The 17,791-nt window shown below is 34.7% G+C and overlaps 1 protein-coding gene and 1 pseudogene across 5 annotated transcripts in view; one reads left to right on the top strand and one right to left on the bottom strand.

Moving 5' to 3' along the window:
* Nucleotides 1-17,791, top strand: part of EPG5 (ectopic P-granules 5 autophagy tethering factor) — a 171,946-nt gene that overhangs the window by 99,093 nt on the left and 55,062 nt on the right. For all 5 annotated transcript variants that reach the window (XM_007486619.3, XM_056824380.1, XM_056824381.1 and 2 more), the window contains exons 27-31: nt 7,498-7,660; nt 10,793-10,935; nt 12,103-12,259; nt 14,006-14,200; nt 16,536-16,749. In XM_007486619.3, the coding sequence (XP_007486681.1) occupies nt 7,498-7,660; nt 10,793-10,935; nt 12,103-12,259; nt 14,006-14,200; nt 16,536-16,749 (872 nt within the window). The remainder of the gene's footprint in view (nt 1-7,497; nt 7,661-10,792; nt 10,936-12,102; nt 12,260-14,005; nt 14,201-16,535; nt 16,750-17,791) is intronic.
* LOC130457948 (RNA guanine-N7 methyltransferase-activating subunit-like protein) lies at nt 4,570-4,914 on the bottom strand (annotated as a pseudogene).

The raw sequence follows: 17,791 nt of genomic DNA, 5'->3' as shown, positions 1-17,791 counted from the left end.
AGTTCAGGTTAAATGACTTGTCCAAGCCACACAGTCCCTAGGATGTATCAGTGATGTGTCAGCGGCAGAGAAGTAGGAGGGACTTGAGTCTTAGGACTTCCCTACTGAGACCAGCTCTTTATCCACACAATTCAATTTTGCCTTTACTCATACTCTACTACCTGGCAGAGTAGTTCTAAGGATCAAATGAGATAATATTTGTAGAAAGTCCTTAGAAGAAGACCTGACATCTTGTAGATCTGTATAAATGTTTCTTCTTTCTCTTTTTCCTTGAGCATTCATCTTTTAAGGAGTCATATACAGAGTAACTTTATTTTACCCATTGCAAAAAGTTAGCCTTTATCATTTTAGAGTATATATTTCACTCTAAGTTAAAGACCTTTTCTTTCTTGAAGACTTTTTGCTCAATTATTTATCAACATGACATAGAGATGAAACTTATAAAGGGACTATGCCAATTTAAAATATGTATCTTGATAGAGAGGATCCAAAATGGTAGTGTAGATTAGGAAGATAGTATTGTGTTTTTTTTGTTTTTGTTTTTAATAGAATCCAGCTAACCTGAGAGGAAACAGCATGGAAAGCATTTGGGAGAATGTAAAAGGAGAGAGGAACCAGATGAAGGATGTGAATTAATCAAAGATTTGGCAAACAGGCCGAAAGTAATAGTAGTAGATATTTGGACTTTCCAAACATTTGATGGAATTCTCTTTTTGAAGAGGAATATCTGGCAAATTCTTGATTTTCCATGCTTAGAGTTTCTTCTTTCAGAATGAAATGAAAATAGATAAAAAAGTATTGATATTGATCAGTAAGGAGGAGATTTGGTTTTAGAAATGTAAGTGAGAAAAGCTTGGGGGAAAAGGAAACCAGGTCATCTTGGATCTCACCATAATCAAGAAGTTGAATGCTGAGTGTAGTCAGTTAAATAAACCAGGAAAGCAGATACATGTTAAAAGAAATGGTGGGCATAAGCTCAGAGTCTGAGAATTCAAAAGAGGATGATTCAAGAGGGCTGACTGGTATATAAATATAATCTTGAATATATAGTCACAAATGACCCCATGAAAAGGTAAGAGGTATCTAAAAATCCTAATAAGATTGTATAGGACTGGTCCAAAATCCATCTCAGATGACCAAGTCTCAGGAATATTCCCTACCCTAGGGGTACCATCCTCGCCTTTTTCTCTTCCTTCAACTTCTTAGACCATTGAGAACCCATCTGTAGTGCTTCCTGGCTCATATGGCCTGGATAAGATGAAAATTTCAGGCCATACCATCTCTTATAACACACTTTCATAAAGTCTTCCAGCCTTTACCTTTTTACTTGTCTTGACATAATGAAGATCTCTGATCATTTGGCCTATTGACATAACTCAAGGTCCTCTGGGCCTTGTAATTCATCTCTGCCATTGAACCCATAGGTCTTGTAGACCTCTCTATTTTTCCTGAAGATGAACTTTCTTTTATGTATTGTTTTCCCCAGTTAGTGTATGAGTTCTTGAGAGCAGGGACTTGTGCCACTTTTTCCATTTGTCACTATTTCCAGACTTCAGCACAGTAGTTGACAAACAGTAAGTCCTTAATATGTACATTTTCATTCATATTTTCATTTATTCAAAGTGAAGTTTGATAAGAGTAATACTGGCCTACAATAAAGGAAAAATGCAAAAGAGAGATCTAAAAATTAGTTTGGGAAGATTATAGTCAAGAATGGGTTGAGGTTTACATTTCCAAAACAGATATATATGTGTGTATATATGTATATGTATACATATACATATATGTATTGATATACATATTCATATACATGTATATGTATATATACACACAAATTTAAGGGTGATGAAGGGGATTTTTTAGATATGTTCCTGAACAAAAATATTAAAGAAACAAGCCCTTTGTTTCATGAAGATATTATAATGTTAGCACTTCACAGAGAAAAAAACAGAACTCTTTTTCTCTTCTGCTTCTAGAATGTGAAAAACATGATCTTTATCCCAGAAAAGGTAAACAAATATGATTAAGGGGGAATTTGAATCCCAAGATAAAAATAGAAGATAAGAGGACACTTAATTGCTCTTAATAAAATCTTCTGCACACCAAGATGAATTACATCCCAATATATCCAAATAACTTGCATTTAAGCTTATTGCATCATTGACTATAATCTTTGATAGTTTGGGTAGATTTAGAATTATGAGAAAGAGAAGTTAGATAAAGGCAAATATCTCAGTTTTTTAAAAGGGGGAAATATAACTTACTGACCTTAATGTCAAATAACAAAATTATGTATAAAATTGATAAATGCATGATTTGTGAACAGAGGGAAATGGTGATTATTGGGAGGCAAAATAGGTTCACTAAGTACAAGTCATGTGAAACTTTATTTCCTTTTCTGATAAGGTTACTAAACTGGTAGGTTAGAGGAATGTGATAAACATAGTGCTTTTGGAAGATTCATTCACTCAACATTTATCAAACAAATATAAAAGATTAAAAGCCATTTATAAAAAACTTCTTTTAATATTCTGTGGACATCATGGAAAAATATGGCCTGGATGATACAACTGATTAGATTCTTAGTGGGTGGAGTGATCCTTATCTAAAAAGAGATAATTTATGTATTTTAAGCCCTCATCTTTTGACTTAGAATTATTAATATCTATTCTAAGGCAGAAGGGCTAGGCAGCTAGTGTTAAGTGACTTGCCTAAGACCACAGAGCTAGGTAGTATCTGAGGCTAGATTTGAACCCAGAACCTCTAGTCTCCAGGTCTAGCTTTCTGCCCACTGAGCCATGCCCTAAGAATTAATTCTTATAGCGATATCCTCCAGAATGACTTTATGGTGATGTGATTCAGGGCCCTGCCCTTCATACTGCTCAACATTTTGATCATTTATTAGCATGAAGACATAGCTAGTGTGCTCATCAAGTGTCAGAAACTTGGGTAAATAGAAGGAATTAAAGCCCTATATTAGCTTAACTGTCCTGGTGCAAGACAGTTCATCATGTCAAAGAGACTTAAGGGGTTTAATTGTCTCCAAGGTGAGTGCGAATTAGCAATTTATAGTGGCTATCATAAAAGCCAGATTAATCTTGGGCCATTGACTATCAGAAAACTACCACACAACTAAGGAAGTAAATATCTCCCTGCATTTTGCCATGGTTAGATCACATTTATAATGTTATGCTGATTTTTAGATACCCAATTTTAGAAGTGACATTAAAAGTGGTAGCTAGCTGAGAGTTAGGTCTGGAGATGGGGGAGGTCTTGGATTCAAATGTGGCCTCGGATACTTCCTAGCTCTCTGAACCTGGACAAGTCACTTGACCCCAGTTACCTAGCCCTTACTGCTTTTTTGCCTTGGAACTGATACTTAGGCTTGATTTTAAGAGAAGGAAAGTGTTTTTTTTTTAATGGAATTAATAAATAAAACATTTTAAAAATAGATGATTAATTGATTAAGTAGGCTGGTAGTTTATGTTGTTTTTTGTTATCCTCCTCACTTCCCTCCCCTCAACTCCCAGCATTAATAAAATATCAAGATTTTTTCATACCTTTTTTATCTTCCACTTCTTCACATATTGTGTCAACAATTTGTATCTTCTCTGTATTTGTCTAATCCAGCTGTGTTTCCTATCTTTATTCTCTTTATATGCACTTTTGATAGTTGATTGACAGTTGGCTGAGGATACAAGATCCCATTGTGTTTTTTGTTTGTTGATTATTAAAAAAATTTTTTTTGATTTTACCCGAATATACATTTGCTTTGGAAGTATAACAACTATAACTTAACTTTTATTGGTAGTTAATGCTATATCATTGTTATTAGAAACAACACTGAAAGGTAACTCAAGTACGAGTAATTACTGTGATCAATCTTAGTTTTAGAGGCCAAATTTTGAAACAAAACTTTGTCCTTTTGGTAGAAACATAGATCATTATGTTTTTTTCTTTGTTACTTGTGGGGAGGAGGGTTATATCAGGAAATAACTGGTGTAACTAAGAAGGCAGAGCATCACTATTGCAGGTAGATGAGATTCATGTTCATTCACATAACATGTTGGATTGGGTGGCCTTTAAGGAGGTTCCCTTCAACTTTGAAATTCTCTGATTCTATGGATTTTCCCACTCTTCCATATTAGGGGGATATCTCAGAACCATATGATATAAGGAAGTATTAAAGAAATTATGGAATTTTTTAGCTTGGGGAAAAGACTTGAAATGAGCAAGGGGAATGGATAGCAGATGTGGGAATAGGGACACCTAATAACTGTCCCCAGATAGTTGAAGGGATGTCACCTATATGTATCTTCTAATACAGAGTGCTTAAATTTCACAAAGCTCTTGGTCCATCAGACTGGGAAGTGGGTGGTATAAATATTTTGCCATGTTTCCTTCCCATGCCTCCCTCCCTCCCCCCATTACTAATGCAGAAATGCAGGAATTGAAGACCAACAAATGAACCAACAAATACTTATTAAGCAGCTTTTGTTTTTCTTTATTTATTTTTGGCACGTTAGAAGATCATGTATTCGTTTTCCTTGATAGATGTCAACATTTATATTAATAGTAGCTATTAGGAGGCTGTTGATTATAACCATAATTTTTCATACTGATGATAGTAATAAGGTTCTTATCTGTGCTTCTGATAATTATTACCCCAGGGTCTTCCATGCCACTGATTACATCTGTTGTCACTTGGCTAATCAACCTGCTAACTCTTTCTCAAAATAGTCTGTTATCCTGCAACCTGTTGCCTCTGTTTTGTTGATTACCACTAGATCCACTGTTCCACTCTTTAATAATTGGAGTGGAGTCTGTAGGGCCTTTTAGGTATTCTTGGTACTCTGTATCATCTTCTGTGAATCAATTGGCAAACATCTCTTCAAAATTTGAAATAGCATCAAGTGTCAGTCATTCTGAGAATCTTCCCTCAGTGTCTTAGCGTTTATAAGAGTTAAAATTTAGATTTTATGCTAACTATGAGAATTCTAAAGTAATACTGCCAATTTAAAAATATTATAGCCTAAGTCAAAATGACATTTAAGTTTTATTTACAAAGAGGTGGAAAGAGTGAAAGTGGAAAAGTGTAGCTAAAGAGACAGATTCTAATAAACCTACCAGTCCTTCTTCTGAGAAGCCAGGCTCAGCTCTGTAGGGCTTCCTCAAAACTCTGTCTCCACATGGATTTCCCCAGTAATTCTCAGTCAGAAGTCCTGATGGTGTCTTCAGCCAGGGTTCCTCCAATGCAGCCTCCTCCAAAGTTAAGGCAGGAATCTCAGTCACTCACCCAGCAAGCCAATGCAGAATCCAGGGGAAAGGTCTCCTTCAAGCCAGGAAAGGAATCTTTGGAACCAATCTCCCTAAACGCCAGGAAAGGAATGGAATGCTAGACCATGTCGCTCTCTTTTTATACCCCTTTTTTCCATGTCACTTCCAGTCACTTCCTATCATTCCTTTACAGAAACCAGTGGCAGTCTTTCAATTTGCCTAGCACTGCCCAAGGGAGAGGGGAAATGGCCTTTGGGGGGTTGTCACTTACTCTAGTAAGTGACTTGTGAATTCTCATACTTAATGGTAAGCAGGGGTACTTTAAGTTCTTGATTTGATTAGCTAAAAATAGATAAGGGGAGAATTAATCCTGTCTTTCACAAATTGCTATGCTGTTGACTTTTTCTTGAAAAAAAAATCTAAGTCCTCTGGCCTTCTCTCTGCATGGGTCTCAGTTCTCAGGCCACTAACCTAGAGCTATTAAGCAACTTTTATAATGTGATAGTCACTTTACGACATTCTTGGGATGAAAAGACAATTCCCTACCTTCAAGGAGTAAATATAATATTTTTTTTTGGTGAGGTTGCACTAGAAAGGCTCAGGAAAGTTATCTATCCCATAGGAAGTGGTTCTTTAACTGTACTTTGAAGAAAGCTAAGGATTTTCAGGGTGGGAGCAGTGGATACCTCCCCTCATGGCCACCCTGGGTTCTGTGTTGGCCCTTCCCCAGGTTGTTAAGGCTTTAATTGCCAGACTGAGGAATTTGTATTTTGTGCTAAAAGGAATGGGAGGGAATATCTTCTCCTTCCCCCCCCTCAGTTTTTTCAGTTTTAAAATGACTTTCATTTTGGATTTAATTATTAAGTTTGACATATCTATAGAATAGCCACTTGAAAATATCCATTGTGCAATTAGTGAATTGGAATTCAGGAGAGATATAAGTGTTACTTACATAGATCTGGGGTCATTGGCATAGAGATGTTAATGGAACTCATAGGAACTGATGAGAGATGAAATGATTTGCTCATGGTCTTATCTCAAAACTAGTAAGTGACATGTGAAAAAGCATTAAACTAATTTTGCATAGCTTTAGGCACTATCCCAGTACCAATGAATGGAAGTTATAGACAGATTTCATCTATAATTTTAGTGAGCTATTCCAGATCAAACTGACTCTTTTGACAGCCATCACTACTTTGATTTTATGTTAAAGCTTGTTGTTAACCAAAATTCATTAATGTTTTTGACATGAATTGCAGTTTTCAGTATAGGGCTTTAATCCAACTGAGCTTTTTGGTGTCTGCAAATTTGATAATTTTTCGATGTTGTACAATAATTGGAACTCTCCAGAAATAGAATGTTGGTAGCCTTAAGAGATTGTGAGTTTTTGGTTACTGGAAGTATTCATGCATAGGATGAATGATCATTTGACATAAAAGGGAGATGCTTGCATCAGGATAGAGACTGAACCAGATGGCATCTAAGGGCTCTTATAACATTCAGAGTTTAAAATAGTTTTATTCTGACATACACATTATTAAAGGAATGTTAATTGATCCTTTTATAGTGTTAGCTTTAAGGTTTATGATATATCAATGCAGGTAGGTAATGACTGAGAAGTCATTGGCATTTAAGATCTCTTTCTTGAAGTCTCAACAGGTATTTTACATTATAAATTAAAATACGATACCCTTTGTAGGCATTGACACGATGGTTTCCTGAAGCTTTACTTATAGCTGTTGTTCCTTTCTCAGCTCTCTCCTTCTTCTAGGCCTTACCTAGGACATAGTGACCTTGAAAGACAGCTTTACTTCTAGATTGTAAAAATGCTAGAACGGCTACAGTTTCTTCCTGTGGTTCAGATGATGTAGAGTTTTGTGGATATTGCCTTTAAGGTTTAGTACCACCTTGGTGGGAATTCCTTCTTTTTTGAATGAAGCAGAGCTTATTATGAAGTTCCTATTTCACCTGGACTATAATACTTTCAGATCTTTCTTGTTCTGGAAAAAAAAGACAGATTATTATTGGGAATCCCTGTCCACCCTGGTGCAAATCCCTTTAACACTTGATTAAGAAGTTGTTGGAAGCCATGTCCATGCTACTGTCTATCCTGCCCTGACAATGCCCTTCTTGGTGATTCCAGGGAAGTTTTAGGGCTCAATATTTGCCTTTATGGTACATTTTTTCCAAAGCCTTATTCTATGTAGTGATATTTTTCAGAACTGCAACCCTTCGGGAGTCTCAGCAAGTTGCTCTGGACAGTGAGCTGTTGGATGCAATTCCCAAACAGTATGTTAATCGAGAAGAGCAGATCACATTGCATTTGGAGTGTCGGGGCAGCAGCAGCAGGAAGTGCCAGGGAGCAGCTGTTGTCACAGTTCAGGTAAGTAGTTTTATTTTATTCATCTGACAGATATTTGCTTAGTGTCTATGATGTACCTAGTACTATGGGGAATGCAGAGGCATACAACTGCAAAAAATTTGTCATCTTTTAGGAAGACACGAAATTAATCACCTAGCCTTTTGTTGTTTAAATGTCATATACAAGAGCTACAAACATTATATAGTATGAGAGTTTAGAGGAAGAGGTTATAGTACTTAGAGAAGGTTTCATGGGGGGGTGGAACATAAATTGGACTTTGAAAGATTTGGAAACTAATACCTTGGCTAACTAGACAAGAGGGTAATGAACTAAGGTATAGAGGTAAAAACTTAACTCTCTTAAAGTTCAGGGACTAATGAGTAGGCCAGGCTAGTTGGACAGTATTTAGGAGAGGAGCTATAGATAAAATTGGAAAGCTAGTTTGACTCTGAATTGTAGAAAGCATTGAATTCTAGGCTGAAGGATGAAGGAGTCACTGAAAATTTATAATCAGAAAAGTTAGACACGTAAATAATGAATTAAAGATTGAAGCAATTTAGGATCTAGTAGTGAGTTGCAAGCTGTATTAGAAATGTGAGTGAAAGGATTTTTCAGTTGGAAATATGACTTGCCTTTCAGAATCATCTTTCCAAACTAGAATGACAAATTCTAGGCAGAATTTGGGATAAAAGTGTCAGTGGCTCTAAAATACTCAATAGTTTCTTGAGTTGAAGGCTTTTGAAGCTTCATTTATAGCTTCATTAGGAAATCATTGTTTAAAAGATAAGTTTTTATGACAGTGAGAGTATTGGAATCAAATCAGTGTATGACTACTCAGATGTCATCCAGTCAGGTTTTCTTTTAATTAAATCAGAAAATTAGCTAACATATGTGTTTATATGCTATACTCACAGTGAGCTGTGAGTTCAGATCTATGCTTTAGTTTGTACAACATATACACATTTTTTCATCTTTTTAGTATAGAAATCTTTACAGTCCTGGACTTGGTTGGACGACTCCTTGTAAACTTTGGGATTTCTTTGCTTGCTTTAAGAACCTTTATATAGTTTATATTTTAAAGATATTTAAAAGATCATTGAAAAGTTTATTTTATAATTCTCATTGAGTTTTAAAATTAGTTAGTTCATTAATAATTCTTGTTGCAAAAGAGGGCCTTGGAAATTTCCAGATTTCTATGAATGCATATTGTTTATTTTAGACTGAGAAAAGCTGAACACATTTCATGGGAAAGTGGACGTGCTTCTCTTCTGGTCTCCTCTCCTAATATAAACTCCTGATGAATCAGTGACTTTCCCTAAGGAAACAGATTACTTTGTGGCAGAATGCCTTTTGTTGCATTCCTGTACTGTGATGCAGTGTTTGATTTACTGTCATGTGAAGGGTTGGTTTGCATTTACAACCTAGATATGGAAATGAACTTCTAGTTCTCTTTGCACCATTTTAGAATTACTTCTTAAGTTATTCTTCCTAGTTTTCCCAATTTTTTGGGTGGTTATAAATGATTCCAGTCCTTCCTTTGTTCTATTGTCTAAAACTTCTTGTAATTATGGGTTGACTTGTTCAGTGAAAAAACAAAAAAAGAACTAAAAGTTAAATATCCCATAATTTTTTGTTAAATTGTTTGCCATTGTCATGCCTGATCCCCATTCAATTCTAAGGGTTCCTCATTACTATGAGGATCAAATAAAAAATCTTCTGTTTGAATTTTAATATCCTTTATAATCTACTCTTTTCCTACCTTTATAGTTCTTTTATATATTCTTCACCTTTCAACACATCTGTAGTATTAAGTACAAACTCCATTACTTGACTCTTCTACCCTTCTCATTTGCCTTCTAACATTTAGAACAATCCTGGTCCTATTTACTTATTGAAATTTTCCCCAGCTATTTTAGGTCATGTTTTATCTTTTTCTTTTCGAAAGGAAATGAAAGGTGTTAATTTTTTGGAAAGAGAATAGTGAATGATTTAGAGGTTGAAGGTGATAAGGCTTATTATGGGCTAATCTGGAAAGCATTATTGACAGACATTGAAACATGAATAAATGAATTCAGGGTGGCATTATCAGAACATAAAATAATTATCATAGGAAAAATTTGGCCTTTTAGTGAAAAATAAATCATATTCCTTAAGTCTTTTAAACCTGCATTCTTGAATAATCCTTTTGGTAAACTTTTCCCATATTTTCATTTTAAGAAATGAATGTTTTCAGCTCTTAGATTGGCCACTGTGTCAGTGAAGGAAAATAATAACTGTCGGAGGGGATGCAGTAAAATTGGGACACTAATACATTGCTGGTGGAGTTGTAAACTGATCCAACCATTCTGGAGGGCAATTTGGAATTATGCCCAAAGGACTATAAAACTGTTTATACCCTTTGATCCTACTAGTAGGTCTGTATCCCAAAGAGATAAAAAAAATGGGAAAGGACCTACTTGTCCAGAAATGTTTATCATAGTTGTTCTTTTTGTGGTGGCAAAGAATTGGAAATTGAAGGGATGTCCCTCAATTGGGCAATGGCCGAATACTATTGTGCTGTAAGGAATGGTGAACAGGATATTTTCAGAAAGAGTGGGAAAGACCTTTATGGACTGATGCAGAGCGAAATAAGTAGAACCAGATAAACATTGTACACAGTAACAGCAATATTGTGGAATGATGAAATGAGAAAGGCTTAGCTACTATCAGTAATTGATAGTACAATTCTGAGGGACTTATGACAAAGAATGTTATCCACATCCAGAGAAAGAAATTTGGAGTCAGGGTGCAAATGAAAGCATATGATTTTTCTCTTGTTTATTTGGGTATATATGGAGTTTTGGTTTAATAAGATTACTCATTCACAAAAATGAATACTGTGGAATTATGTGTTGCATGATAATACATGTGTAACTTAGATGGAATCATAGGAAAACTTGTGTGGAAATCTATTACATGTAATTGGTAAAAAATTTTTTTTAAATGATGTATTTCGTTATAATGTCATAATCGTTTGAATATTATTTTCTTTGGCATAGCAAGTCTATGAAGTTTCCATCCATTGTGTTTTTAGTATAATATTTGGTATAAAGAAAGTCTTGCGAAAAATCTCTAAGATGTCATTGTTTTTGAAGTCACTGAAATTTTTGTTAGTTTGAAGGTAAGCATAAGAATGAAGCTATTAGCCAACAACTTCATGTTTTACTGAAAGAAGTGAAGCAGTTACAAGCAGAAGCTTCCAAGCCACCATCACAGAATATTGTAGAAGCAGCTGTGCATGCTGAAAACTTGATTACGTAAGTTTTAAGTCATTCTTAGGTCTGCTTCCCAGAGGAATATGGCTAAATGTGAATTAACTTATTTATGAATATGACAATGTATTAATTAATTAATAGTACCACCTAAACTTAATCAACATTTTCAGTTATGAAATTTGCAGTATTTTCCCCTTATGTTTTCAGGGTGCCTTATAAATTTTTAACCACTTGCATATGCTATAAACAATGTTTATATCAAAGAATTCTGATAGGTACTTCCCCAGTGGTTGATAGGATAATTCAAGGATTCTAAATTAAGAGTTTGAAAGGGACTTTAGAGGTCACTGAGTACAACCTCATTTTACTGATGAGGAAATCAATGGCTCGAGAATCTAAATTCCTTGCTCAGGATCATGGAGATAGTGAGTAGCAAGGGAGAGATACAAACTCAGATCTTTTGACTGCAAATCCAACCTTCTTTTCACTTCTGCTACCCTCATTCATATTTTTCCTTTGCCCATCAATTATGAAAAAAAGCTCATTCTTGAACCATTGCTTATACACATAGTTCTTTTTCCTCCTGGAGCTGGCAGCAGCAAAAAGCCAGGGAATGATCCAGCAGAGGAGTGGGTTCCTGCTCCCAGCTGTCACTTTACAACTCAGAGTAGTGACAGTTCATTTTGTAAACTCCAAGGGTTTTTAAGGAACATGTACCTTTTATTCTTTAGCTACTTACAGTGCAACTTGGAGGATTTGATTCTTAAATTTAAAGGTCATTCTTCTCTTATATATGTACTTGTTACTCTATAGTAGAATGTCAGAGGATCTGATCTCAAGAATTCAGAATGAAAATTATATGACACCTACTTTGTAACTAATATGTAGCTCAATAATGAATACATTGCATATAGAATATTCAACTTTACAGTTAGAGTAGGAAAAGTGGGCTAATTAGAACTCATTTGTATTGTAAGCTTGTTAAAAAAAATCTGAAATTCACAGATGTTTAAAAGATGACATGTAAAGCCATCATGAAAATGAGAGGTCAGTAATTACTTCCATGGAATGAGTGAATGCAGAGATATCCTTAGACTACCTGCACAAATTTTGTTAGGAAAAAAAATACAAGGAACATAAAGGAAACATTTTTATGAATTGAGATTTTTCTATCAGTAGATTTGTTTTTTTTTCTCCATTTTCCCACAGGGCCTTAGTGAATGCCTATAAGTTGCAGCCTACACCTGGTATTCAAAAAGTTGGCATTAGCCTCTTCTTTACAGTGGTGGAGTATGTATGTGATGAGACACAAAGGCACCCTCCTACCAGGCAGTTTTTTACCTCCTGCATTGAGATTTTAGGACAAGTAAGTTTAATCTAAATGTATTTCATATTTACTGAATTTTTATAGTTTTGTACCGTGTACTTATTTGATAAAGCTTGTGTTGACTTAAGACTTAGATAATCTTTTGGCTGTACATAACTTAAAACAGTAGCATATGGTTATGAATTTTTGTGTGAAGTTTTTTTTCCTATGTTAAATTTCACCACCAAACAATAAAATTGTTCATAGTTCCTTTAAGTATAGGTATTAAGATAGGTTTTCCCCCCTGCATATTTGAGATTCCCTGTAAATATTTTAGAATCATAAATTAAAGAATTTTCACTTTGTTATTTTTAAGAACACATGCATGCCAGGGAAAGAAAAGACTTATAAATTCATTATCTGAAGTTTGTTATAAAAGAAAGGGAAGTATGCTATTGTTTTGTACAGGAAAAAACTAATTGAGATTTCAATTCATATTCAAATTCAGGTCCATTAATTTTATTAATAGCAATTTTTTTCACCATTAATTTTTCAACTGTAATTTAAAAAATTTAAAATGTCCCTCTTTGTTAAAACGTAGTTGAGAAAAAGATGAGGTCATTAAGGATACATACTAATTATAAAAGTAGTCCTTTTTAGATACTCATGGTACAACATTTTCTTAAAATCTGGAATGGAAAAGTTTTATTGCATAAGATGTAGACAGTGTTTTCTTTAATCTAGTATATGTTAGTGTTGAGTTTTAGATACAATAAATACACGTTAGCATTTTAGGTTTAAAAGATCACTAAAGTAATATGTGGTTAGAGTGAATTTTATTAAAACTATCTGGAGGTCCTAGATTCAAATCTGGCCTCAGACACTTCTAACTGTGTGACCCTGGGCAAGTCACATAAGTCACTTTAATCCCCATTGCCTACATTACTACTCCTCTGCCTTAGAATCAGTCAATATACAGTATTGATTCTAACACAGAAAGTAAGGGTTTAAAAAAACTATCTGGATATAGATCACCTATATACAATTTTACATTCTTTCCCTCTTCAGCCCCTTTTGCTGTCATTGCTGGAAGTAGAGCCTACATGTTCATAATTCAGGGATCTCTACTAACTAGTGAATGACCAGCTTTGCACTTGCTCATCTCAAAGTGACCTGGTACTTGCATAATTTAGAGATGAAAGGAATGGGAAAGCAGCCTCAAACCAGGTGTATAGATTAATTATCATTTTCTTTCTTGTGTGTGCTAATGATCAGGCATTGACTATATCTATTGAAATTTCTGATGGTTTTAGTTTCTAAAGAAGGAATCTTTATCCATGGCTTTCTTCACTGTTATAATGGGAAAATCCATAGTTTTTATCAGTATGTAGCAATACCTATTGACATTATCTATGATGTATTGTGTATTTATGTATGTTAGATATTTCTTAATTACATTTTAACCTGGTTTGGGTTGTCTGAGGATTTTTAGACAAATTTTGAGGGCCTTCGCCTTGAATTTGACACTTCCATTATGGAGTATTGATAAGGTTCACAACTCCTTGAGTTTCTGTAACTTTGAAAATACTCTCCTTGGAGTTGATGATGCACTTCTGTGAACTTTGAATGAGGCTAGTTCTTGGGTGACAGACCCTCCATTTGAACTTCTCTTCAAAACCTCTGAAGTATGGTAGGATCTACCAGAAGTTGTACTTGGAGACATTTTACTACCCTGGGAGCTCAATTGGAGCAAAAAAAAACAATGGAGAAACTTTTTCATACACTTCTTCTTTTTGACTTGTCAAGGTGTTTATCAGTGATACCAAATCAGAGTGCAAACGAGTGCTCCAGACAATTTTGAAGAATAGAAGACTTTGTACTCTTCTTTCTCCTTATTTTACTCCAATTGCTGCACCTGAAGAGTTCATAAATTTGTATGAAAAAGTGGTGAAGTTTCTAAGTGAAGATAATAGTGATATGATTTTCATGCTGCTAACCAAGGTAAATTACTATTGAATCCAGATGTCATGATCATAATGTAATAATATTGTCTTATTCCTAAATTTAAGTAGAAAGGAATACTAGAGATCTTCCTGACACTAAATCTTTTACTGTGTTATCATCATCCAAGTGGTCTCCATCAGATTTTTAACTATATTTGAAGCATGTTAAGCATTTCCCTCCTATTTCAAGTTAATGCTTTAGTGTTCGTTGGGGACATGTTAGACACGATTATTTTATATATATATATATTAAAAGCAGACTGACAACATGTCACATTTTAAAGGATTTATAAATATTTGTAGTGATAACAATGGCATATGCTTAGGGACATATTCTGAAATAACTAAGAACAATTCTTCATTAATTGACATCTTAATTTATCACGTTTTGCATACTTAGCCTTTTTCTCATGTTTTTCATGAAAGAGCTTCCATTCACTTACTCATTCATGCCATGCTAATGGTTTTATTGATCCAAGAAAATGAATTCTGTATCTGTAAGTTTTGCTACCAGTGGTCCAACTGTAGCAACTTTTGAGTCCATGAAATTTGAACATGTTAGTGTGAACCAGAAACTGATCTCAGTTTTTATAATATTTAGGAGAGAAAATGCCTTAATTGAACCCTGGCCTATTTGGTGTCTAGGGGTTGTTAGAGCAATACAATGCTTTTGAATTGTATGATGTAAATTCAACACCTTAGGGGGTAATCTGAGAGATGCCCTAATCATTTTGTACCAAGTAGTTATCTATGATAAGTTTAGGTAGTGTTTTTCCTTTCATATCAGAAAACATTTTTTACTTATCTGATTATGGATTTTCTTGTATTTAGCATAGTCCAAAAAGAATTATGTAGATTTTACCCACCAATGTGTGCAACATTAAGACAGCACAATACAACTTTACACCAGTTTGTGAATAAACAGCAAGATTTGGAGATTGCAGATCATAGAGATATGAATAGTTCTATTGACTCCAGTCTAAAACTTATGAGATGTTAATAGAGAATAAAAATCTAAAATTCTAGAGAATTGACTTTCCTATCTTCTTTTACACTTGGAAAAAATAGTTTTGTTTCCAATCTCTTGAAAAAAAAATTGTCAGTGCATCTGGGTAGCTCAGTGGATTGAGAGCCAGGTTTGTCTCTACAGGAAGTCAGTCCCAAGTTCAAATCTGGCCTCAAACACTTTCTAGCTGTGTGACCCTGGGCAAGTCAACTTAACCTCCATTGCCTAGCCCATACCACCCTTCTGCCTTAGAATCAATACATAGTATTGATTCTAAGGTAAAGGGTAAGATTTTTTAAAATTGTCTTTGGATATTTATATGTCACAGAATGATCACTAGATAAGAGTACTAGACCTGGAGTCCAGAAGACCTGAGTTCCTGTGCTGCCCTATGCATTTACTAGCTGTGTGACCCTGAGCAAGTCACTTATCCTCTGATTGCTGTTATAAGTAAGAGGGCAGATGAGATGGGTCCACAGGGAGATGCAAATGGAGGAAAAAGATTCTAGAACATGGGGGGAAAGTGTGAATCAGTTAACTGAGATTGGAACTGAGGTCTTTCTCTGGTTTCATCTGGAGGGACTGACTGCTTTCCCTTGGTGGCTGTTTCTACCTTGTCTTTCCCATCCTACCTGCCTACCTGTTGGCTTGTTGTCATCTACTGAGCTTCCTGGTGTGATCCTGAACCAATCTGGGCCATCTGTCTGTAAAATTAGGTCTGGGGTCCTTCTGGATCCAGGACCTCTCCCTGGGCCCTTTCCTGCCAAACTGCCAAAACCCACTGCCTCTATTACCATCAAAAGGAGGTGGGTGGGTTGGTGTAGGTTTATCTATATTAGGGACTGGGGTCCTTAGACAGGTTAGCTCAAAATCTGCACTAGATACATGTTAGTTATTTTTTGATCAGAAGGAGCAGAATTTAAAATACTTAGCAAATTCAATTTATCAACCTTAGTAAGTATGTAATATGTAGGACATATTGCAGATATATATGTATATATATATATGGATACAGAGATAAGAAATAGAATAATCCCTGTCTTTAAAGAGTTCATATTTCAAAATAAGTTGGAATTATGTCATTCTTGATAATGTTGAGATCTTTGGGCTTTGAACTCTTTTGAGAGATTGAATGACTAGGATCAAATTCAATCCAAAAGAAAATTTGCTTGACCCTGTCAACATAGATTTTGTAAACAAAAACTGTTATCTTTAAGTATATTGACTTTTGAATTACATTTGCACAGAACTATCCCCACCCCTTTTGCTACTCCAGTGAGTTTTCTGTTTTAAATAAATACTCCTTCCTATTTTTTTTTCTTTTTAGTTCGATCTTAAACAATGGTTAAACTCCACTAAACCTCCTCTGTCTGATCGTACCAGGCTCTTGGAGTCCATTCATTTGGCACTTACTGCCTGGGGACTTGAACCGGATGAAGACATTTTGATGTCATTCAATATTTTCTGTAAACACTGGACTTATCTCCTTCTGTACCAGTTCCCTGACCAGTACAGTGACATTCTAAGACTGCTCATGCAGAGTAAGTATATTTATTAGGTCTTGATTCTAATGTTATCAGGTTATCTCAGTCAACATAATACTTTTTCAAGTGAGAATGAAGAGCTATTTTACCATTTTTGTTAATTTCTCATTTCTTTTTCAGGAGAATGCAAGTTCTTCAAAGCTAGGGATTGCTTTATTTTTATCTTTTTATACCTATTATTGTCAAATTGAATTTATGGAAACATTCATAAAAATTATTGATATTTGGCAAGAAGAGAGTATCATGGAATTCCCATTTCTCTCAAAACTTTTAATCAGAGTTAGAGGAAAAGGAAAAGTGAGAACTTCTTTTGAGAATTCATTGGGTTGAAATTTTAATAATGTGTTAAATAATAATCACCTTCCCCACATATACTGGCTATTTGGGGTCCAGGGATAGGGCAACACATACTTTTCAACTCCATGATAAATGGAGACAAATTTGAGACTGTAAATTTTGTGTGGTTCAGTTCTTTGGCAACCAGTTTAAAAAATAAAAATCAGTGAAAGTGTGTGTGTAAAATCTTTTGACTTATAGTAATAGTAGAATACTGAAATATAAAAAAAAATGCTGTGTGTAGGTGCTATTGGTTTTAAAGCAACATGAACTCTAGGGGAAAATGTGAAAAATGGGGGACCAAATATACTTTTTTTTAAGCCTTTCTTTTCAAATTTTCAAAAGATTTACTCTTAATGTATTTAGATAAAACATTGCAGTCAACTTTCTCTGTTCATATTTTTTCATAATTTCTGTCTGTTTACAGTAAAGTATTATTGGCAGTTAAAATTTTTTTAACTTTCTTAGACTTCTTAGTTAAAAACTATCTAATTTCATTTTAAAATTTCAGAAAAAGACTCATTAATACTTGTTTCTACTCCTTTGAAGAAATGCAGTTAGTGATGTAGAAACTAGAAAACAAGAAACTCCAATCATCTTAGGAACTAACTCTTCACACCAAGGGTTTGCTCCAGAAGCCTCCCCTGTGGGGCTCATTTCTCTCTTGGCTCATTAGTATTACTAGTCTTCTTTTTAAAACTCT

Source organism: Monodelphis domestica, chromosome 3 (assembly GCF_027887165.1).
Source record: "Monodelphis domestica isolate mMonDom1 chromosome 3, mMonDom1.pri, whole genome shotgun sequence".
NCBI lineage: Eukaryota > Metazoa > Chordata > Mammalia > Didelphimorphia > Didelphidae > Monodelphis > Monodelphis domestica.
Note: the sequence above shows the minus strand (reverse complement) of the source record. Positions and strands in the feature narration are given on the sequence as shown.